The sequence below is a fragment of the Molossus molossus genome, unplaced genomic scaffold (assembly GCF_014108415.1).
Source record: "Molossus molossus isolate mMolMol1 unplaced genomic scaffold, mMolMol1.p scaffold_m16_p_7, whole genome shotgun sequence".
Lineage (NCBI taxonomy): Eukaryota > Metazoa > Chordata > Mammalia > Chiroptera > Molossidae > Molossus > Molossus molossus.
In genome coordinates, this window is record NW_023425401.1 from 100,567,937 (window position 1) to 100,590,863 (window position 22,927).

The window sequence follows — 22,927 nt, forward strand, 5'->3', positions numbered from 1 at the left end:
TTCCTTCCTCCCCTGTAGCTTTTGGCTCCTTGTCACTTCTGTTCTGTGGGAGACTATTTGCATGGCTTCCATTTTGTTAAAATCTGCTCTGCCATCTCCTGCCCCAAGGCAGGATACCTCTGTATACAATGTTTCTGCATTCCTTTAAGTAACCATTTACTCAGCCAGTTGTGCTCTGTTTATCTTTTGTTCCACGCGTGATATTTTGATATTTACTTGAAATTGCTTCGGGGTGGTTTCTCAATAACTTATCTCTTGGCAACAAATGTTCTTGTTTTTCTGCTTCTTGCCCTCTATATTGTGTGGATTTCCCCAGAATAAACGAGACTTGATCAGAACCCTGTCTTGTCTCCATTTCTCGTGTCTCTTGTCCCTCCTCATCCTCACTCCCCCTCTAAAGTCCTGGTTGCTCGACCTGCGGGACGGGTCACTGTTCTATCAGTCTGTGTGTCTATTTGGAACAACCTTATTCTACACCTGGCCCTCGAACGTGTCCAAGCCAACAAGTCACCTTCTCCAGTCTCCAGCACAACGTACTTTCAGAGCAAAGTTGCTGATGATGTCACATCGTCACACTTCATTCCACGGGATTTAAAAAGGCAGAGGGCCACCTGGGGGCCAGCCGTCCCCAGAACACTGAACCTGATCCGTTCCTCCTCACCCGGAGAGAAAATCCATGAGAAAGTTCCTGCTCTTGCAACGCTTAACCCCAGACAAGGAAAAAAGGTGTTTGAGGACACAGGAAAGAAAGAAACCAAATACACATAATCCTTCTTTGGGAGTCGTTCATGTAACTCTACTGTTTAACTTTGCCCTGAAAGCATCAACATTACATCTGATGAAGTCATTTTGCATAATGACATCTCGAAGGAAAAGTGAATGGCCCCAGAAGTTTATTTTCTTAAATATAATACTTAAAACATTACAAGAAAACACGAGTTTAGCAAGACCTCCCCAGTTTCTCAAACGCGAGGGTGAGAGGACTTGCCCACGTAGTTTCTCTGTGACAAGGTGAAGTCGCATCAAATCCCAAGGCTTGTGACTGAACAATACGTGTGGCTGAGAACAATCGGCCCATTGACCGCCTTGTGTGGCTGCTGTTCAAGACGCGACCCCTGCAGGAGGTGGTGGGACCTGCAGCTACTCCTCGGCGGTCCCATCCAGGATGTTTTTAAAGGAGAACGGAGAAAACTTGTACCCAGCCCCAGTGTAGAACTTGTTCTGGAACTCCACCCTGTTGTTGGAGGCAAGAAGAAGGGGGTTAAACACACAGCAACAGGCTGGCAGCTGGAGACAAGAGCATGCTCAGATCAAGCGCAGGGTCTGGAAGGCGTGTGGGGAGGGACCCAAACTGATGCTGCCACAGGGATCGCCTGAGTCTTTTGCAACCCTTCTCTCTCACACTTTCCTTCCCCCTCCCCTCTGCTCCAGGCCCCTGCTAGTGGCCTCACAGCCCAGCATAACCACCAAGCAAAGAAGCCCTCGCTCTGCACCACTGTGGGTGAGCCGGCGAGGAGAGCTCGTCACCAGTTAGACGTGCTTTTTCGTTTCCATCCCGATCCTAAATTGCAGGGCTGACGCCACTGCAGAGCAGCCAGAATCTCAGCTTATCTCTGTGTAACTCACAGAACAGACGCCCTGTGTGACCATCTACGTCTACGATGCTGCAGAGTTCACTTCCTAATGACGTGGGCAGGGATGATGCTGTGACCTGAGGCCGGGGACATCGTGATCCTCAACTCAATACGTGAGGTGTAAAGACCTTTTTTACGAAGAGTAGGTACAGAGGGAGGTGCGAGCTGGACAGGTCTGTTCTGGACACATCTGGGGCTGCCCCGGGCCTCCTGCGGGCCCCTCCTCCGTCCCCACTTTCCGGAGGGTTTGCAAGCCGGTGCTGTGGGTGTGACCCCTGCACCCAGCACGAGGGCCGAAGGTCCCAGACTCACTGAGCAGGCCTTGCGCGAGCCCATTTCGGATCTGTCACCTTACCAACACCTGCAGGTGTCCCTTATTCCAAAGCCAATTGTAATACGACAAACAGAAGTTTAAAAGAGGAGTAAGTGGGAACTAACATTTATCCCACATTAGCCATTATCTATTTATACCTATAGGATATCACTGAATACCACACCCATGGTGCCTAAACTCAGGTTCCCGAAAGGTATGTTAGCTGCTAACGTCACACAACAGATCAGGATTTGAACCCAGGTGGCTGGCCCGACAGCCCCGCTTCCCACCCGAGCGCATGGAGGCCCGCAGCCCCCCTCACCAGTGCAGCCGCAGGGCGTGCAGGAAGGCAGACAGCCCCTCCATGATCAGGAGGATGGCTACCGTCAGAACAGCAAATACAGCAAAAATGATAAAGACCCCGATGAGTCCTCCCCAGCCTCGCAGGCGAAGGCCGATACTCATCACCATGGTCCAGAGCACTTCGGATAGTTCTGCAAGACAAGAGCAGCATCACTGGGTTTACCTGGCGAGTGCACATCTTCCTAAGAAAGAAGAGCCGGAGATAACCCAGGTAACCCGGAGATAACCCGGCTAACCTGGAGATAACCCAGCTAACCCGGAGATAACCCAGCTAACCCGGAGATAACCTAGGTAACCCGGAGATAAAATAGCTAACCCAGAGATAACCCAGGTAACCCGGAGATAACCCGGCTAACCCGGAGATAACCCAGCTAACCCGGAGATAACCCGGCTAACCCGGAGATAACCCAGGTAACCCGGAGATAACCCGGCTAACCCGGAGATAACCCAGGTAACCCGGAGATAACCCGGCTAACCCGGAGATAACCCGGCTAACCCGGAGATAACCCAGGTAACCCGGAGATAACCCGGCTAACCCGGAGATAACCCGGCTAACCCGGAGATAACCCAGGTAACCCGGAGATAACCCGGCTAACCCGGAGATAACCCAGCTAACCCAGAGGAGACACGCAAGCACGTGCCTGAGCTGACCCTGGCGGTGGTCCACTCACCCGCATGAGCCAGGCTGAGGGCCCAGAGCCGGAGGTAAGAGGCTGTGTTTGAGATGCAGCCCAGGCAGTACTCGATCGTGTGGATGGCTTGATGCACGAATATGTCTCCAAAGTCGAACTGAAAGGGAATTCTTTGTTCTATCCATTACATACTTTCTACACAAAAGGTAGCACAAACTATATACAGGTGAATAAGACATGGGCTTCGCTGTTAAGATATTTTCGGCTGAGCCCCAATTCATACACCAAGAGGTCGCCAGTTGGATTTCCGGTCAGAGCACATGCCCAAGTTGTGGGTCCAATCCCCAGTGGGGGGTGCGCAGGAGGCGGCCAATCAATGTTCTCTCTCATCCATATTTCTATCTCTCTCTCCCTCTCTCTTCCTCTCTCTCTAAAAGCAATAAAGAAAAGTATTTTGCCCTGGCTGGTTTGGTTCAGCAGTTAGAGCGTTGGCCCATGGACCAGAGAGACCCGGGTTCAGTTCCCGCTAAGGGCATGTACCTCAGTTGCAGTTTGTCCCTGGCCCTGGTTGGGGTTATGTGGGTGGCAACCAGTTGATGTGTCTCTCTCACATCGATGTTTCTCTGTCTCTCTCTTCCTCCTTCTCTCCCTCTTCTTCCCTCTCTCCCTCCCGTTCTATTTGAAGATGAATGCAAAAATGTCCTCAGGTGAGGATAAATAAATAAAAGAAAAATATTTTTTAAAAAAGATACTTCCAGTTGAACTAGGGGAAAGTACATATGAATATACTCGTAGAAAGAGAATTCGCAGTACAAGGTAGGACAGGGCGTATGTGCAGTAACATTTCCCGGAAATTGTTGAAAAAGGTTCAAAGCCGAAGACAGGCTGGTTGGCAAGGAGCAGCCACGGGAGTCGTGCGGGGAGGGGCTCATGCCACGAAGGCGGAGGAGGCATCGGTGAGTCGACGGGAAGCGAGGGCGTTCCTGGGAAGAGAAGAACCCCGGGAAGGAAGAGGCAGGCCGGGGGGGACACCATGAAGGCAAGTTTTGAGGGAAAACAACTTGGCTGGAACTGGGAGCTTGTGTAGGTGATGAGTAAGACGCAGGTGAAGTTTCAGGAAAGGCCAACCAAGGGCAGAGCTGGGAAAATAACCCGGAGCCACTGAGCAACCATAACACGGATATACAAAGAACACGTCAGGGGAAAATAAAGAACTATCTGGGGGAAGATTAATCTGGTAACAAAACGGACCAGACGGGACAGACAGCCTATAAGGGGAAAAAAAGCCAGTTTGTTGATTAACTTGGTGATCCGGGTACGAGGGGCGAAGAAGCAGGGCGAAGACAGCGGAGGCCCACTGCCTCCTTCATGCCCTCTGACACGTGGGGGACACAGAATGAATGGGGTGTGGTCAACCCGGTCAGTTGCTATGGAGAAAAGACAAAAATCGGTGCCTCTCAATGTGGCGATGAAAACAGCTGGGATGAGGATGAGCACAGACGGACAAGTGGGCAGACAGTCAAGGACAAGGAGGGATGCATAGTGAAGAATTAACCGGACCCAAAGAGAGGTTCCGCTCCGTCCTGGCCCCTGGAAGGCAACCTCTAAGTCCCAGGTGAAAAAAATGTCTTCATTATTTTTGGTGAGCCCTTGGGACCACATCTGATCATTTATGTGGGGCTGGCCACCCCGGAAAGACCAACCATGTGCTTAGAGAGTTGACACGGAGCCCCGGGCTGTCAGCCCCGTGTCCAGGAAGGGGCGGGCCCTGGAGATTGAGTACAGCCACCCGGGCGCTCTATCAATCATGCCTGCACATGAGACCCCAATAAAACACTGGGCACGGAGGCTCAGGTGACCCTGAGCTGGCGAGCCTGTGCCCGGACCACCACCTGCATCTCCAAGAACCCTCCAGTGGCCTCCACCCGCCTGCCTCTTCTTCTGGCTGGTTGTGATCTGTATACTTTTGCTACAACGAAACTGTAACTGGAAGCATTGCACTCTCCTGAGTTCTACGACTTGGTCTATACATTTCTGAACCCTAGACAGTCTGAGGGGACCCTGAATTTGTAACCGGCTGGTCTGAAGTGAGGGTGGTCCTGAGGTGCTCCAAACTTGTGTCTAGTGTCAGAAATCTTGGTTTTTCTTGGCAGCCTGGAGAACTGTGTTCTTAACCTTGGGTTTGGTTAAGTCTTGGCGAGGAGAGGACTCGGAGGGAGGCGGACTCAGAGGGAGGCGCCTTGCGAGGGGGGCCCATGCCCGCTGTACCCGGGGAGGAGCCCACGCTGGAATCTGACGTTGCCCAGACAAGGGCACGGCAGCGGTGGCGGTGAACACTGGCTGGACGTACGTTCAGGGCATGAGAAGAACACATGACAGAGGTTGTACTGGACAGGCAGAGACTCGGTGAGTCTGAGGATGAGTGGGTTGGATTCTAAAACATTCAGCAAGTCCAACAAACTTCGCAGTATCAGTAGCCACCAATAAGGATTACTCTCCGTACCTGGAATCTTGGGGGAACGGTGGTCCCTAACACAGATCTTTTCCCATGAAATCTAATTGACTATCCGTTCACGCAAATAAACTGTTTTTTAGTGATTAACATCACAAGTGAGCTTTTCTTAGCACCCCTCGGGCCTCACTGGGGCCCTGTCCCCGCCCCAGAATGAGAAGAGGGCTCCAGGGAAAACCCCCAGCCGGTTCAGGATTCGGGGTGTTGGATGGGTGACTTCGGTCCTGGCAGAGAAGCAGCCAGCGGCCTTAGTCTGGGAAATGTGGCACATTCCTGAGGGGGGAGCGGCTGCCCTCAAACAGAAGGGGGCAGAGAGGGGGGAGGAAACCAAACAATCCTGGAATTCACAGGCGAGGCGGATACTATTACAAAGGTTAATCGAGTGACAGAGCAGGTTGAGGCCGCAGCCATGAGAGCTGTGCTCGCTTGTGTGTGTGTGTGTGTGTGTGGGGGGGGGGGGGTGATCCGTGGTTTGCTGCGACGTCCAGAGCTGCACTGGGCTCTGCTCTCCCGGTTCGAGGGGCCCTGACGGAAAGCTGACATTGGTGGCCCCTATGTCACTAGATCTGAAGGCCGACACTTGCCTCCTGCCCAGATGCAGCACCACTGGGCTGAAATATCCCAATGCTCCGTCACTGGTTTCTCTGAGCCTGTAGGCACCCCCTGCCCTAGGACCTCCCCGGCTTCCTGTGACTCAGCCCCTGCAGGGCCACCACCCGCAGGGTCCTCTCGACCCAAACACTTGACTATAATCTGCACAAACTGGGAAGTCTTCATAGGGTGTCCAGCCCCAAATACCTCTTCTTCGTGGTCCTCCTGGGCCCTGTGGGCACCTGCTCTCCTGGGAGGGTTCGAGTGGTCACCTTCAGTGTCTTCAGGGCCGTGTTCTTGGATCATGGATGCCTGCAGCTGTCAGCAAGCAAGGAACGAAGTGTTGGATTCATCCTTGGAATTAGAATCGCAATGCCACACAAAATCGAGGCTCTCAGTAAGTACCAACCACTGTTCTAAACTCTCTCCACGTGACCTCCTTTCGCCTTCGTCACAATCTTTTGACATAAGCACAGTTATCACCCCATTTTACAGAGGTAAACTACAGCACAGAGAGGTTAAGAAACATGCCCAAGATCACACAGCTGGCAAGGCCTGTTAGCAGCAGAGCCAGGATTCACGCCCCGGCAGGGAGTCCAGAGACGTGCTTTTCTCCATGGTGCTCCAGAAGGTGCCAGATGAGTCACAGTCCTTACAGTAAACCAACGTGCACACAAGCATGCCTTTCTATTTTAATATATATACACAGTCATAAAATCAGCAGCTGTCCCTTCGACGTACTTTGCCGAGTGACCTAAACATCCAGATTTCTATGGGCAAAATTAGGACATTAATGACCTGCTGTGGTCTGAATGCTTGTGTCCCCTCCAAAATCTGTATGTTGAAATCCTAACCTCCAAAGATGATAGTGTTGGAAGGTGAGGCCTTCGGGAGTGATTAGGTCACGAGGGTGGAGCCCTCGGGAATGGAATTAGTGCCCTTATAAAAGAGACCCCAGAGAGCTCCCTCAGCTCTTCCTCTAGGTGAGGACGCAGTGAGGAGGTGTCATCTGGGAACCAGGAAGGGGACCCTAACCAGAAGGTGAACATGCGGGAGCCTTCCCAGATCTTAGACTTCCCAGCCTCCAGGACTGGAAGAGTACATTTCGGTTGTTTATAAGCTACTCGGTCTGTGGTACTTCATTACGGCAGCCCCAACAGACTTGTAAGACAATGACTTTTCCAACACAAATATACTTTTCTAAATAAGAACATCACTTTTTAATTGTTTTTTTTTTTTATCCTCGCTGAGGACACTTTTTGCATTCATCTTCAGATAGAGCGAGAGGAAGAGAGAAAGAGAGAAACATCGATGTGAGAGAGACCCATCAACTGGTCGCCACCCACACGACTCCAACAGGGGCCGGGGACAAACTGCAACCGAGGTACGTGCCCTTAGTGGGAACTGAACCTGGGTCTCTCTGAACCACAGGCTGATGCTCTAACCGCTGAGCCAAACCGGCCACGGTAAGAACATCACTTTTTAAAAACAGCTAAGAAAACAATCCATAGGGGAGAAAAAAAAAATCAAGGTATAGTCACCAATCAGTTTGGTCTGGTTTTATCCCCGCGTTTCAGTCGAAAATGTTTTCAAGTCACTGTGAAACTTAATGTCCCGTGTCGAAAGTTATCCCTAGGATGATCTCACGGCTGGCGTATTGCAAATTAGGCATGCAAATTAGCTTTCCCTCTCTTTCTTCAGCTAGTCTGCACCTAATGTTTGCAGGCCTCTGGGCAAAGTCACAATGGAAGTCCACATTCCATACGTTTATATATTTAAAAGTTATTAACAAAGCCAACAAACCCCTAAATGAAATATGTTCTAGCCTCCTATCCTGATAAACAAATCTTCGTAAGAACTTGAAGGCCAGGTTCAAATTCAGAGTCTCAGCAGAGCTGGCCCTGCACCCTCTCCTTTCCATCTCTGGTCCACCCCACAGCAGGAGGGCCTGTGTGCACATGCGTGGATACTCCCCACACAATGTCCACACTTGTCCACACTTGCCCACACTTGCCCACACTCCTCACGCCAGGATCCAGCAGTGGTTGCCCTTAGTGGGGCCCAGAAGTGGGCTTGCGTCCACCTGGACAGGATTTCCAGGGTGCTGGGACCAAGAAGAGGCTCTGGGTGAGCCCTTCCCCTGGCCCCATGGTGAGGGATGCGACCTAAGTTAACATCGCTTTGTCTTCTTCAAATCCTATTTTCTCTCCCCATCAACTTAAGGGGGAAAATACCAATAAAAGATAGTTTCTCCACTTCCATCCCTAACTCTAGCCTTTTCTGGTCCCATGCTAGAATTGGTTAAAATGAAAATGAATCCTTTGGCAGAAGCATGACACTGGACTTTGTGAATCTTAGTGACTGTTCTCCACAAACAAAAGATACTTTGCAGTCCCCTTAGCTCAGCCGCTCGTGATGTTTGAGCTGGGTGCCATCTGAAATAAAATAATTTACTTGCAACTTTCTTTTTTTTTATCCTCACCCGAGGACATTTTTCCATTTTTTGTACAGATAGAGTGGGAGGGAGAGAGAGGAAGAGAGAGAGAGAGAGAAACATCGATGTGAAAGGGACACATCGAGTGGCTGCCACCGCACGACCTACCAGGGCCGGGGACAAACTGCAACCGAACTACGTGCCCTTAGCGGGAACTGAACCCAGGTCTCTCCGAACTGCAGGCCGATGCTCTAACCACTGAGCCAAACTGGCCAGGGCTACTTGCAACTTTCTAAAAACACATGTGCCGCCTGGCTGGTGTGGCTCATTGACCCATGCACCAAGAGGTTGCCGGTTTGATTCCCTGTCAGGGCACATGCCCAGGTTGTGGGCCTGATCCCCAGTGGGGCGGCCAATTGATGTTCTTTCTCATCGATATTTCTATCTCTCTCTCTCTCTCCCTCTCCCTTCCTGTCTCTCTCTGTCTAATATCAATAAAGATAAATAAATAAATAAATAAATAAATAAATAAATAAATAAATACAAACACATGTGCCAAAGGACATGCGCAGAGATTTTACAGAAACACTATGTGCAATTACTGAAACTGGAAACAAGCCAAATAACTCTCAGTCTCTGAATGGTAACCAAGTTGTGGTATATTCGTGCAAGGGAGTATTATACAACAATCCCACAATCACACACACAAGCAAGGCTTGCAAGACATAAAACTTAAACCTGCTTGTCCTTAATAGAACATTATTCTGGAAATAAGAAGGCCCCTCGGAAGTCAAACTCGACAGAAGAGAAGCTATCTGGGGAGAGCCGGTTGCCCGCCTCACCACTGCCCTTCGGCCCTGGTCATCTCGCAAGCTCCCTCAGCCCCAGACTTCTGTCCAAGGACCCACATTCTACCCACGGTCAGGAAAGGGACATGAATGGCTCTCACCTGGGATTTCCGATGATTGGCTCTAAGAATGAACGGCTTGATCAGAAGCATCCACGGTATGGAAATCAAAGCCATGACAACAAAGAAACTTTGGACTTCTTGCTGCAAGACCACAATGGTGAGATCTTATTTTAAGATGACCACACAGCAGACTTTATACAACACAAGTGCTAAAAATGGGTCATTCCCGTGGCGGTTTATTTTGAGAAATCTAAAGCATTCCAGTGAATTCATTCACCTTCACACGTTGGAATATTCCAACTGCAGACAGAGGACTGTCAGTCCAGTGGCCCCCAGTGGCCAGTACTGGTGGGCACTGGAAACTCACTCTCTCTATGATGTACTTTCTAAGTACCCTTTATACACCACTACCACATGTAACCAGTCATCTGAACAAGTATTCCTGAGACACGTCCCAAGGGCCACTTATTTGTCTCTTGTCCTTTAACTCTGTTCTATGGGCACAGCTAGGCCCTGGCCCAGGATAACAGGTGTCTGGCCCCATGACTTCCCTGGTCACTTGAGTCAGTTTCAGTCGAAAACACTACCTGAAAGAGTAATTTTATATTTCCAATATGAAATAATTATCTCAGCAGTCTTGCTTTTTCTGTCTTCAAAAAAAATTTTTTTTTGCCCCAGACAGGGTGGCTCAGTTGGTTGAGCATCATCTCATGCACCAGAAGGTAGCTGGTTCCATCCCCCATCAGGGCACATGCCAGGTTGTGGGCTTGATTCCCAGTAGGGGGTGTGCAGGAGGCGGCTGATCAATGTTCATCTCTCTCTCTCTCTCTCTCTTTCCCCCTCCCTCCCTCCCTTCCACTCTATCTAAAATCAATGGAAAAACACCCTCAGGTACAGATTAACAAAAAATGCACAAACAAACGAAAAAAAATCCAAGTGTTCCCCTGACATTTCCAGCACCCAGTTGGCACATACACAGTTATTACAATATTATTGACTATATTCCCTACGCTGTACTCCGTCTCCTGGTGACTACTCTGTAACTAACAATCTGTACTTCTCAATCCAAACCCTTCACCTTTCCACCCAGTCTCCCAACCCTCCTCCCAACTAGCTTGAATTTCTAAATCAGTATATGCTATACTGAACATACCAAAATGGGGGGGTTGGGGGTGTTCCCCACAGCTCCACCTGACCTGCCAACTCTCCAGGGACTGGGCTTCCCAGCGAGTTCGGGGATCTCACTGTCTCTCAGTGGGAATGAGGCCTCATGGTCTTGCCCCTCTGCTGAAGCCCAGGAGCCATCCACTGCATCACCCTGCTCCGGATTTCCTTTCCCGCCCTCACGCCCCCTTCTCCACCCCCACCGCACCCCCAGTTGCCAGATCCAGTGAGTGAAAGGAAAACATCTCTTTCGCTGTCCCGGCCAAGCTCTGAGCGAGTCGGCTGATTATCTCACTGGTATCGAGATCTACCCTGATAACAGTGGAGATACCCCCCCAGTGGAGAGATCTTATCTGCTCCATCTTCCACCCACCACCACTCATATGCTCAAAGGAGGAAGGGAACCACTGTCCAGTTCATTTTTATTTATTTATTTATTTTAATATGTTTTATTGAATTTTTTAAAGAGGGGAAGATAGAAACATCGATGAGAGAGAACATTGATTGGTTGCCTCCTGCATGCCCCCCACTGGGGATCGGCTCACAACCTGGGCATGTGCCCTGACCGGGGATCGAACCAGTGACCTCCTGGTCCATGCGTCAATGCTCAACCACTGAGCCACACCAGCTGGGCCGGTTGTCCGTTTTATTTTATTTATTTATTTATTTTATCCTCACCCGAGGACATTTTTCCATTTTTTGTTCAGGTAGAGTGGGAGGGAGAGAGAGAGAGAGAGAGAGAAACATCGACGTGAAGGGACACATCGAGTGGCTGCCACCCGCACGACCAACCAGGGCCGGGGACAAACTGCAACCGAGGTACGTGCCCTTAGCGGGAACCAAACCCGGGTCTCTCCGGACCGCAGGCCGACACTCTAACCGCTGAGCAAAACCGGCCAGGGCCGGTTGTCCGTTTTAAACCAGACTTTCCCCTCTTGGTGCACAAGCAACTAGAGGTTTACATCACCGGCTGCCCTTCGATATTCAAACAGAGCGGGAAGACGGCCAGGGCGCGGCCGGGAAGCGGCTGTGTTTGTCAGCGTACAGTGTCTCTTTGGGCTGCTTGGCCCCCCGTGCGGTTATGGAAACTTGGAACTGTGATGAGATAGTTCATCTTCATGCTAGGGCTCGGGGAAGCCAGCCAGCTCCCAAAGGTGCTTTCAGTGGCAACGGGCTGGAAAAGCCGCCGCCGCGTGCCCCAGTCAAAGGGACAGCTCCAGTCCGCACGACAAGGGCAGTTAGCCCGAGAGCTGCCAGGTGAATTTCAGTCCTTTGCCGAAAAGAAGATTTATTTGGAAAATCCAAGGAGGCTTTCATTTAGACTCGAGCAGTGAGCAAATGAACCTTCCAAATACATTCATTTAATGCTGAAAACTAGGGGTGGTTCAAGGTTACCCCTGATGTGTCACAAGAGGTAGGGCGCCACACGAGAGCTCTCCGAGGTATATGTCCTCTCTGCTTATCACCTAAAACCGTTTCTTATTTTGCCGTTAAAAAGAAAAGCCCACCACAGGCATTTTTTCCTCCTTCTTCGCTGCTGCTGTAGGGCAGAAGAATACCAGAGTCAAACTCACGATGCGCGCACGGCCGCACCAGGAGCCTGACTGTCACTGGGACATGCAGGACGGCGACTGCTGTCAGGCACAGGGACGCCACAGGGTCACCTGGCACTGGGAACCCCGTCCCAGAACTTGGCCCGCAGGGATCCCAGCCTGTATAAGTGGGCCTTCCTCTAATGAAAAATCTACCTTCCAGCAACATCACTAGTGTAGTCACTGGGAGAGGCCGGAGGGAAGAACTATTTGTGTTACCGAAGAATGACTCACAGAGGGGTATTTCTACCCAGCTGCCATGGAATGTTTATGTTTTAAGAATAAAATATCAACTTGAGAACGAGGCTGGAAGAAACAGGAGGGGTCAGAATGGCAATCGGGTCCGACTGTTGGGCGGTCCCGTCCACGAAAGGAGAGCAGAGGGAGAAGATGGGCGGGCACCTCCGAGGCCGTGGAAGCCCACAGGACAGCAGGCTTGGTCCACGGATTCCCGGAGGCCCAGTGTCCGTGTGGACAGCGGGCTCCCCTTCCTGAGGACACCTCCACGTCCTTCTCGTACACCTTAGCTGGAGCTTACTTTCAGAATAAAAGATGATTACATTTTAGGGTGCGATGAGGAGCATTTATAGTTCCAAGCCAATAACTTGAAGAATTGGTTTTCCTTTCTTTCCAGACAATAGACAAGTCCACATCCTCTCTCTCTCTCTCTCTCTCTCTCTCTCTCCCCTTCTCTCTCTTTTTTAGAGAGCGTGGAAGGGAGAGGTAGGGAGAGAGAGAGAGAGACATTGATGACAGAGAACATCGATGGGCTGCCTCCTGCATGACCCCCACTGGGGATCGGGCCCACAACCTGGGCATGTGCCCTGACCAGACAAGTCCACGTCCTCTCTCTCTCTCTCTCTCTCTCTTTCTTTCTCTTTTTAGAGAGCGTAGAAGGGAGAGGGAGAGAGAGAGAGAAACATCGATGAGAGAGAACATGGACTGGCCACCTCCTATATGCCCCCCACTGGGGATTGGGCCCACAACCTGAGCATGTGCCCTGACCAGGAATCAAACCGGTGATCTCTTGGTGCATGGGTCGATGCTCAACCACTGAGCCACACCGGCTGGGCAACACATTCCTTTCTTTTTAATTTTTAACAAATTGGTTCTGGCCGATTTTGCTCAGTGGACAGAGTGTCGACCTGTGGACCAGAGTTGCGCGTTCAAGTCCACTCAAGGGCATGTACCTTGGTTGCCGTTCATCCCGGTCCTGGTCGGGGTCATGTGGGAAGCAACCAGTCAATGTGTCCCCCTCACATGGATGTCTCTCTCTCCCCCCCCCTTTCCCTCCTTCCCTCCCACTCTATTTGAAGATAAATAGAAAAATATCTTTGGGTGAGGATTTTAAAAATATTGATTTTAGAGACAGAGCATAGGGGTGAGTGGAGGGAGGGGGGTGAGAGAGAGAGAGAGAAACCTCGATTGGTGGTTCCACTTATTTATGCATTCATTGGTTGTTTCTTGTATGTGCCCTGACTGGAGATTGAACCCACAACCTTGCATATCGGGACAACACTCTAAGCAACTGAGCTGCCCAGCCAGGGCTGGACAAGTCCATTTCAACCCCACAACAGCCCCTCTCGTGTAACAGGAGCCACTGGAGCGCTGCTCTCTGCCCTGCCCACTCGCCTAGAAAGAGCCTTCTGTAGGGCAGAGCCCGACTCTGGGTGCCCAGCTCCCGAGGTCGGGTGCTAAGACGGCTCAGGCTTGCAAATAATTAGTCCCCGCAGTACCCAAGAGAATGAGAGAGCTCTGTCATAACCAAGGCAGAAAAGAAGGAAAAACCCACAATACCTGATGCTGGTACAGGGGTGCGTTCGAGGAGTCCTTGTAGTTGAACATGAACATGTTGATGAAGTGGATGAGGATGCTCGGGGCCTTCCGGGACGTGTGGACGTCGAAGTAGCACCATTTGAAAATGATCATGAAAACCAGGTACCCAAACAGACACAGCATAAAAATCATCTCCGGAATGAATTGCAGAAGGATGTTGAGCGTTTTTCTGAAGTATCTGGGAAACACACACACACAATAGAACATTGAGAAAAAATATGAGTAATTAATTATTCTCCCCAAAGCATAAAATGCTAACTGCACCCCCTCCTCTGGGAAGCAGCACTCACGAAGGGATAGAAAGGAAAGTGCTTTTGCCCAGAAGGTTCGGAGAGGTGCAAGGTCTAGAAGGTCAGGTCTGAAGCAAAGGTCGTGCCCACAGTCAGCTGGCGATTTGGCCAAAGCTTCAAATGCAGGCCCAGCTCACAGCAACACACTGAAAGCACACAGGTATGTAAGGGGCCTAGGAAGCTCTTCTTCTGAGAATGCCTTAAGAGAGGGGGGCAACTAGGGCCCTTGGGCCAAACTGAGCCCATCCTCACCTGTTTTTATATAGCCTGCAAGTTAAAAATGGTTTTCCTTTTTAAAAATGGCTGGGGAGCAGCCCAGTTGGTGTGGCTCAGGGCTGAGCGTCGACCCGTGCACCAAGAGGTTGCCAGTTTGATTCCCGGTCAGGGCATATGCCCGGGTTATGGGTCCGATCCCCAGTGGGGGGCATGCAGGAGGCGGCCAATCAATGTTCTTTCTCATCGATGTTTCCATCTGTCTCTCCCTCTCCCTCTAAAATCAATAAAGAAAAAATATAAATAAAATGAAATGGCTGGGGGGAGAAATCAAAAGAATAATAACATTTTATGACACAGGACAATGAGATGAAATTCAAATTTCAGCATGCATAAGCAAAGTGTTACTGGACCATAGCCACACACATCCCCTTAATGTTGTCAATGGCAGCTTTCACGCTACAGCAGAACTCCGTCGTCGTGACCAGAGACGGTCTGGCCTGAAACGCCTGAACGATGAGCTACCTGGCCTTTTACAGAGAAAGCGTGTCAACTCCAGCTCTACGACCGGAGTCGCACAGCTCCGAGTTAAAGCATCAGAAAGGGCCCGAGCCCTTTGTTAACTGCAAGAGCTAGAAAGGGAGAGCCCCTGGGAAGGAGCAACGGGATTATCGGAGCACGCAGGGCAGCCCGACGCACAGTGCCAACCAAGGTCCAGCCCGACGGCACTGTGGTCCTCTCGCGCGGAGTCCTCCCAGTGCCCCCGATGGGCAGCGTCCCCGGGCTGCCACCCTTAGCGTGCACACTGAACCCCGCCAAGTTTTCAGTAGAATTGTATGCACTTCTTTGGCTCTTCAGATCAGGGGTCACAGTGTGACTGGCCAATAAAATGGGCGTGGAAGTGGCAGGTGTCACTTTGGGTGGAAGCTCACGAGACCACGTAGAATTGACCACTCTCCTTCTGCCATGGCACCTGGCCATGTACCAGCTGGTAGCTGCCCCTGAGCAGGTCCCTGTGCGAGGATGACAGGAACAGAGCCCCTGGTGGACATGTGTCACAGTCTTGAGCTGAGCCACTGAGATTTGGGGGTTGTTTGTTACCTCACAATACCCTAACTCCTTCTGACTACTATATCAAAGAAAACCATCTCAGAGACGTTAAGCGACATGTCCATGGTCACACAGCTATGAGGAGTTGGGACCAGTACTTACGCTTCTGGTTCCAAACCCTGTATCATGTCTGCGGCCCCATGCTGCCCTCACTTACTCCCAGACTACATGGTGGCACTTCCTACAGCTGCCAGGCCCGCACAGGCGCCTCTGGACGGGCACAGTGGGAGCTGCCTTCGAAGATTTGCGCCTGCAGCGGAAGTACGTTGGAGAAGCCTTCCAGAAGGAAAGGAATGGGCAGGGTAACAGCCACAGAGGGAGGGGGTGCAGCGGTAGGAAGGAATCACACCAGAGGGAATTCAGAATCTGAGGGCACTGTCCCCACTGGTGGGAGCTGAGCCTTGATACACACAAACAAGCCTTTCAGGTCGGGGGACACAAGGCACTATGAGCTTGCCAGCCTCGTTCTGAACCCTCGAATATTTTTGAGGTGAGAAATTCAGCTGAGGAGAACAGAGGGGCCATGTCTGGCCACCGGTTTGTCCCGCCTCACGCCAAGGGACATGGGGAAGCGCTCCTGTCAGGAGGAACCGCGCAGAGGGACCCGGGACCCAACCGGTGGCTCCGTCGCTGCTCATCACCATGGGGGCAGAGCAACGGGCAGCAAGTGAATCATGAAACTCACATGTGATTGAAGAGGCTGAGAATGACGCCAAACGTCATCTGGACAATTCCCAGGATCACCGACATCTTCATTTTATAGGAGTTCAAGAAGGTCAGCTTGTTTGAAGCCAAGTTCCAAATCTGGGAGGGACAGGCGAAGAAACGCTTAAGGCAAGAATCTAGAAGTTCTACTGGCGCTGGTGACAATAGCAGGACTTCCCCTGAGAAGTCGCGCTGGGAACCACAGTCTCAAATTTCAGTCCAGTATGACTTGTGCATTTTAGGTTCAGAAAAGGATCAAGCCCCTTATAAACGCAACTCTGATGACAAAAGTGTCCGAGCCATGGGCGCCATCAGTAAATACCAAGTGGCTGAAAGGGAACTGGGGAGGAAAATCCTACTTGATTTTTCCCTTGTTCTAAATGAAAGGAAACTCTGAAAAATTATGGAGATCCCAAACCTGCCTCAGTTCCCTGAATAAAGGTGTAGATCTCTGGCCCATGGATTTATCCAATCCCTCAACAATAACTAGCATGTTTGACTGTGAATTTCTATAGCGCTTCACATTACAAAGCATCTTCCAGGCCCTTCTCAAGAAGACACTCCTGCAGTCAATATTTAATAGCACTAGGGGTAAGACACGGTCCCTACTTTCTCTGAGGTCCCTGTTTGTCAAACTTGCAAAGTGAGGGACATGTGTACCTGCCTTTCCCTCAGGAGAAGGACAGAGAGCACTCACAGTGCTCAGGGGGCTGGTCAGGGCCTCATGTTGGTCAATGACCCCAGTCACCAATGTTCTCCTTCCCCACAGAAACCTTGAACTCCCCTGTGGTTCCCAATCCCCAACCACATGCAAATTATTCGAGTCCTCTCGAACTTGAGGCACATCGCAAAGTGCCTGTAGATACTTCTTGAGGGTTTGCATCTCTAAGGTAACAAAGCCCCAAAGTTCTTCTCTTCCCTCCTACAATGACTCGAGGCCAGCATCCACCGAGGCAGCCTCAGTGCATAGTCCCCTGTCTTCTGCCTGTGCACACATGGGGCAGGGGCCACATCTCACTGGTTCTTTCTTTACAATGTCCTGAGTGGCTGCCAGGTGGACGGTCACTAAGGAGGCTGCTGGGAAGGTGAGAGAAGGGACGTTGGTAATGGTGCCCACACCCCAGAGGAGCCGCCTCTACCCTCCACATCCGCCTTGACCTCTAAGCTGCACCAGGCTTGCCCTCCACAGTCTGCTCTTTCTTCACCCACCTGGTTGGCCAAGCTCACAGGACCACCCAGCATGGTGAGGGCAGGGTAACCAGCCTACTACAGAACCAGCCAAGTCTGAGCAACTAAAAATGCTCATGGTTAAGTACCTGGCACACCCTAAACTCCTGAAATGGGTTTATTCCATTTAATTCTAACAAAAACCCTATGAAATAGAGACAGTAGTTCCCCCTTGTCTACGGTTTCACTTCTCTGTGGTCTTAGTTGCCCATGGTCAACTGTGGCCTAAAAATATTAAATAGAAAATTCCAGAAATAAATAATTCCTAAATTTTAAATTGTGCACCATTCTGCCCCGCCAGTGTTACTCAGTGGTTGAGTGTTGACCCATGCACCAAGAGGTCGCTGGTTCAATTCCCAGTCAAGGCATATGCCCAGGTTGTGGGCCCGATCCCCAGTGGAGGGCAAACAGGAGGTGACCAATCGATGTTCTCTCTCATCGATTTTTCTCGCTCTCTCTACCTCTCCCTTCCTCTATCTCTAGATCAATAAAAAATAAATAAATAAATAAATTGTGGTCCTGGCCAGTTTGGTTCAGCGGTTAGAGCATTGGCCTGTGGTCCAGAGAGACCTGGGTTCGGTTCCCGCTAAGGGCATGTACCTCGGTTGCAGTTTGTCCCCGGCCCTGGTTGGGTCGTGCGGGTGGCAGCCACTCGATGTGTCCCTTTCACATGGATGTTTCTCTCTCTCTCTCTCTCTCTCTCTCTCTCTCTCTCTCTTCTTCTATCTCCTTCCCACTCTGTCTGAACAAAAAATGGAAAAATGTCCTTGGGTGCGGATAAAAAATAAACAAACAAACAAACTGTGCACCATCCTGAGTAGTGTGATGAAACTTCATACAATCCCGTCTGTCCTGCCTGAATCATGAGCCATCCCTCTGTCCAGCGTCTCCACACTGTACACACTCCCGGCCTGTTGGTCACTCAGTAGCTGTCTCGGTTGTCAGATGGACTGTCATAGTATCACAGTGCTTGTGTTCAAGTCACCCTTATTTTACTTAATAACGGCCCCAAAGCGCAAGACTAGTGAGGCTGGCAGTTCAGATCTGCCAAGGAGGATCTATAAAGTGCTAAATGAGTACCATACAATAAGATATTTTGAGAGAGAGAGACCCTATTTGCATAACTTTTATTACAGTACATTGTTATAACTGTTGTATTTTTTTCTTAGTTATTGTTCATCTCTTACTGCCTAATTTGTCAATTAAACTTTATCATAGGTATGTGTGTATGGGAAAAAGCATAGTATACCGAGACCTGGTACTATCCAGTTTCGGGCCTCCTCCAGGGGTCTTGGAACACATCCCCATGAATAAGAGAGGACACGTGTATAAGAATTCCCATTTTACCGATGAGGGAATTTATCTTAATTTAAGGGAGATTAAGTTACTTAAACACCTAGGAAGAAATAATATAATAGCAAATGGAGCATTCACCCCATTTATGCACCAGACTCTTTCTAGGTGTTTTACATGTGAAAATCATTTAATCTTCTGAGCAGTCTATGGGTGAGGGCTGCTGTTATATCTATTTTATAGAAGAAGAAAGAGACACACAGAGGTGATAACTTGCTCAGAATCAAACAGCAAGGAGATAAACAGGCCAGGATTTAAACACAGGCTGTCTGATTCCAAAGTGTGGGCTTTTAACCACTGTGATGCTCATTTATTACGAAATATTTACAAATGCCTTCAGAAAGACTTCTCGGCTCTGATAGCCAAATATTTCGTGACTTGGTTGAAAGCAGACACGGTGCCCTGGCCGGTGCCTTGGCTCAGTAGTTACAATGTCAGCTGGAGCACCAAAGGGTCTCGGGTTCGATTCCTGGCCCTGGAGGCAACCAATTAATGTCTCTCTCATATTGGTGTTTCTCTCTCTCTCCCTCCACCCCCTCTCTCCCACACTCTCTAAAAATCAGTGGAAAAACATCCTTGGGAGAGGATTAACCAAAAAAGGATGCTGCACAGTCAATAAATGCAGCTGTAGAAATTTGCATTATGCAAAAATCAAGCCCTTCATTGATACATGTAAGTGCTGCAGGCACAGAGACTCCCGTTTAACTGGTTATCTGGGGAGCAGGCGTGCAGGACCCGAAGAGGTGGGAATGACAACTCTTTCTTTTCGTTTTTATAATATCCTGTACTCTCTGGATTTTTTAATCACATGTATTATTATTTTATATTAAAAAGACTAGGCTTTTCAAAACCTAAGTGTTAACTGAAAAAACATTATTTTCAACATCCCACCTTCTCGCTCACCCTCACGCGTTCCCTTCCTCTCTCGCTGGTGGGCAGTGACGAAGTTGCCCACAGACTAGGAACCCTGGGCCGCTCAGCTGAGAGCTGAAATGCACAACCCTCCCTGTGCCAGGGGCACAGCCGGGCAGACGGGATCTGCGGCCGAGTTAGATGTGGGCTCCGAGGGGAAGAGAGAGGGGGCAGGAGCCCCACCCCTCAAATCCGAGGCCGACCAGACCCTGGAATCACCGCCCCGTCCTCCTCCCCGACCTGCTCCCTGATCATGAAATTCCTAGGACCGCAGATAACGCTCTCCAGGCTACAAAAATAACAACTTGTATTTAGCATTTTGCAGCTTATAAAACAGCTTCCAAGGACTTTACCTCTTTTGATAAAACTTGGAAGGCAAGTGCCTCTGGGCAGCGAGTGTAAAATCCCGGGTAAGGCTTCTGCCTTTATCAGGGAGGGGAGGCCACGAGAGGACGCAGGAACACAGAGGAGGAGATGACCCTCCAGGCAGGAGAGACCCGGAAACCTATGGCAGGGCCAGTACTGTTTACTCTCAACTGTCAGCAACTAAAACGGAGGTTTCAGCTTCTCCCACCAAAAGAGCCCAGAAGAAACGGTGTCTGCAGAGCTCCATCTAGACGCCCCAGCTCGCAGGGAGCGCGCGGCTGCCACCTGCTGGCGACATGCACGGGGCCACCACGGGGCCTGTCTCCTGGCCACCCCTTCAGACCTAAAGGCTGCGAGGGAGCACCTTGTTCTGCTTGGCTCAGATTCCGCAGAAATAGATATAACACACAACTAAAAGTTGACCTTTTTTTTTTCTCACTTGTATCAATTCTAGACAGTAAAATAAAGACAAATCCATATTTTTCTAGATGTTAAAGAGATGTTACCCCACTCCAAATGCCAAAGCTTGATTAAGATGTTATGCTGGTGATCTAATATGCATACTTTCCAGTCAACCAAGGGCCTTTTATTTATTTATTTATTTATTTTATTTATTTTAGAGAGAGCAGAAGTAAGAGGGGGAGAGAGAGAGAGAGAAACATTGATGAGAGAGAACATTGATTGGCCGCCTCCTGCATGCCCCTCACTGGGGATTGGGTCCACAACTTGGGCATGTGCCCTGACCAGGAATCAAACCAGTGACCTCTTGGTGCCTGGGTCGATGCTCAACCACTGAGCCACACCAGCCGGACCAACCAAGGGCCTTTTAAAGATGCAGGCATTAAGCACCCGGTATAAGTGATGGAGAAAGAGGCCGATGCTTGGGGACTTGTTTGGAAAGGGGCCAGAGGCTGGGTCAAGCACACAGGTGGGACACTTACTGGAACTCAGTGTGTCAGAGAAACCTCCCATCCAGGTAATTCCATCTCAACAGTTGGTTGATTCGACAGGTTTGGGCACTTTCTTCCTCCCCCACTCAGAGGTCTCCTCAGCAAGACATTTAACTAGCAACTATTTAACCCAAAAGGACATCGTTACCGGATCAATCCCAAAGGGGTATGGGTTCCCAGAGTACACTCCTGGAACGGCGGGGTTCAGCTGTAAAAGTGGGTTCGTTTCCATCATTTCCATACTACAGAGGGAGAAAGAAAAAACAAAGACAACGCCAGTGAGCAACCAGAGGCGGGACCTGCCAATCAAAGCCTCACTGTTTCGGCAACTCATCCAGTTGGCTCATTCGGTTCGTCCATGACCGGGTGCTGAATATCCACCGTGTGCCAAGTGCCATCCTGGGTGCCGAGGCGACAGAAATGACCCGCTAACCCCCAAGGAGTTCACAGTCTCGGTTTCCAAAGCGCTCTCGGCCTGATGGGGAATATTTTGTAAAGACACAGTTATACTACATCAGAACAAAGATAGGGGCAGGGGCGCAGAGCCTACAGGAAACAGACCCGGCCCAGGGACAAGCCTGGGGAATCTCTCCTGGACGCAGAGGGGCTGATCCTGGAGGAGTGAGCTGGCTGATCTCTGTGAAACTTAGCCCTCAACAGCTGGGGTCCATGGATGTCTTTAGATGTGTTCCATCCTTACTCAGAAGCACACATGTGCAGACGGCCCCCAAAATGAGCATTTAAAATGATGAGGGGCAGACTGCTGGCATCTTTGACAGGCTGTCTGCAAATACACTCCCTCCCTCCTGCAGCTGAGGTGCTGGCGGGTATTTGGTAACAGAGGAGACTTAGGAAGTCCGATCATGCCCCCCAGGCCCTCAATGCACAGAGAACAGAGCGGGCCCTGACTGGCCATCTCAGACACAGACCCCTGTCCTAACAACATGCCCCAGGGGAAACAGTTGGATTTCATTAGCAGAGACATGTTTGTGTGTCCACAAACCAGAAAGCCACCCCTGACGAGAGGGAACGGGCCAGGCACCCACAACTAAGCCTGCTGTTGAGTATAAACAACTTCTCAGAACACTGACATCAGACAAGGCCACCCTGTGACTGGAATGGATCAAGACAAAAGCAAGACCGTTCCACAACCATATCTGATATAAAAATATGCACATATCAACAGAAGGACATGGTCCAAACCACAAGAATGATCAGAGATAACCTTTACCCCCCAGAGGCCAAATCCTCCAAGTCAGTCCTTTCTGACACCCTCTTCCGAGATGCCCATGGTCTCCAGTGCTGTGCCATCGCTCTCACTGAGCCAATAACCCAAATTTTGGGTGACAAGAGGTATGTGTCTGGTGCTCTTTGGCTGGAGGACATTGTGACAATGTCCCTAGTCAACTGTCAGGGAAAAGGGACCCAAGACCTGGCTTGTGGCTAGTGACCAGAATCAGCCTGCTGTGTCCTTTGCCACTTGATGGGTGCCTGTAATTTCCATTTGCCTCACTGCTAACGAGGTTCTGCTTTATGCCTCAAACCCCGGGCTTGTGGCTGAGCATCCCTCAGACTGGGCTTGGCCTTGAAGAGCCTTGAATTGGGGCAGAGGTCATTTGCACATGCCTAAAAGAACAGCCCTGTGACCCACACTTGCAAAGTGACAACAAACCAGTTGACTTGGTCCTTTCCCAATGACACTGCAGGGTAAATAAAACGTTGTGGTGGTAGCTAGGTGAAATGATGCGATTCAACACATGTCAGAGCCCGTCACTGTGCTTGTAAGTTTACATCTGAAGAGCAGGACTAAGTGATGTGTC

General features: G+C 50.2%; 1 protein-coding gene across 1 annotated transcript in view; it reads right to left on the minus strand.

The window, feature by feature from the left end:
* Positions 1-1,140: 1,140 nt before the first annotated feature.
* The window catches only part of ATP6V0A4 (ATPase H+ transporting V0 subunit a4), a 56,439-nt gene continuing 34,652 nt past the window's right edge, over positions 1,141-22,927 (minus strand). Inside the window, exons 15-22 of the mRNA XM_036246594.1 lie at positions 21,256-21,349; positions 16,280-16,398; positions 13,943-14,159; positions 9,429-9,530; positions 6,253-6,363; positions 2,982-3,099; positions 2,270-2,441; positions 1,141-1,234 (exon numbers count right to left, since the gene is read on the minus strand). Of these exons, the coding sequence (XP_036102487.1) occupies positions 1,141-1,234; positions 2,270-2,441; positions 2,982-3,099; positions 6,253-6,363; positions 9,429-9,530; positions 13,943-14,159; positions 16,280-16,398; positions 21,256-21,349 (1,027 nt within the window). The remainder of the gene's footprint in view (positions 1,235-2,269; positions 2,442-2,981; positions 3,100-6,252; positions 6,364-9,428; positions 9,531-13,942; positions 14,160-16,279; positions 16,399-21,255; positions 21,350-22,927) is intronic.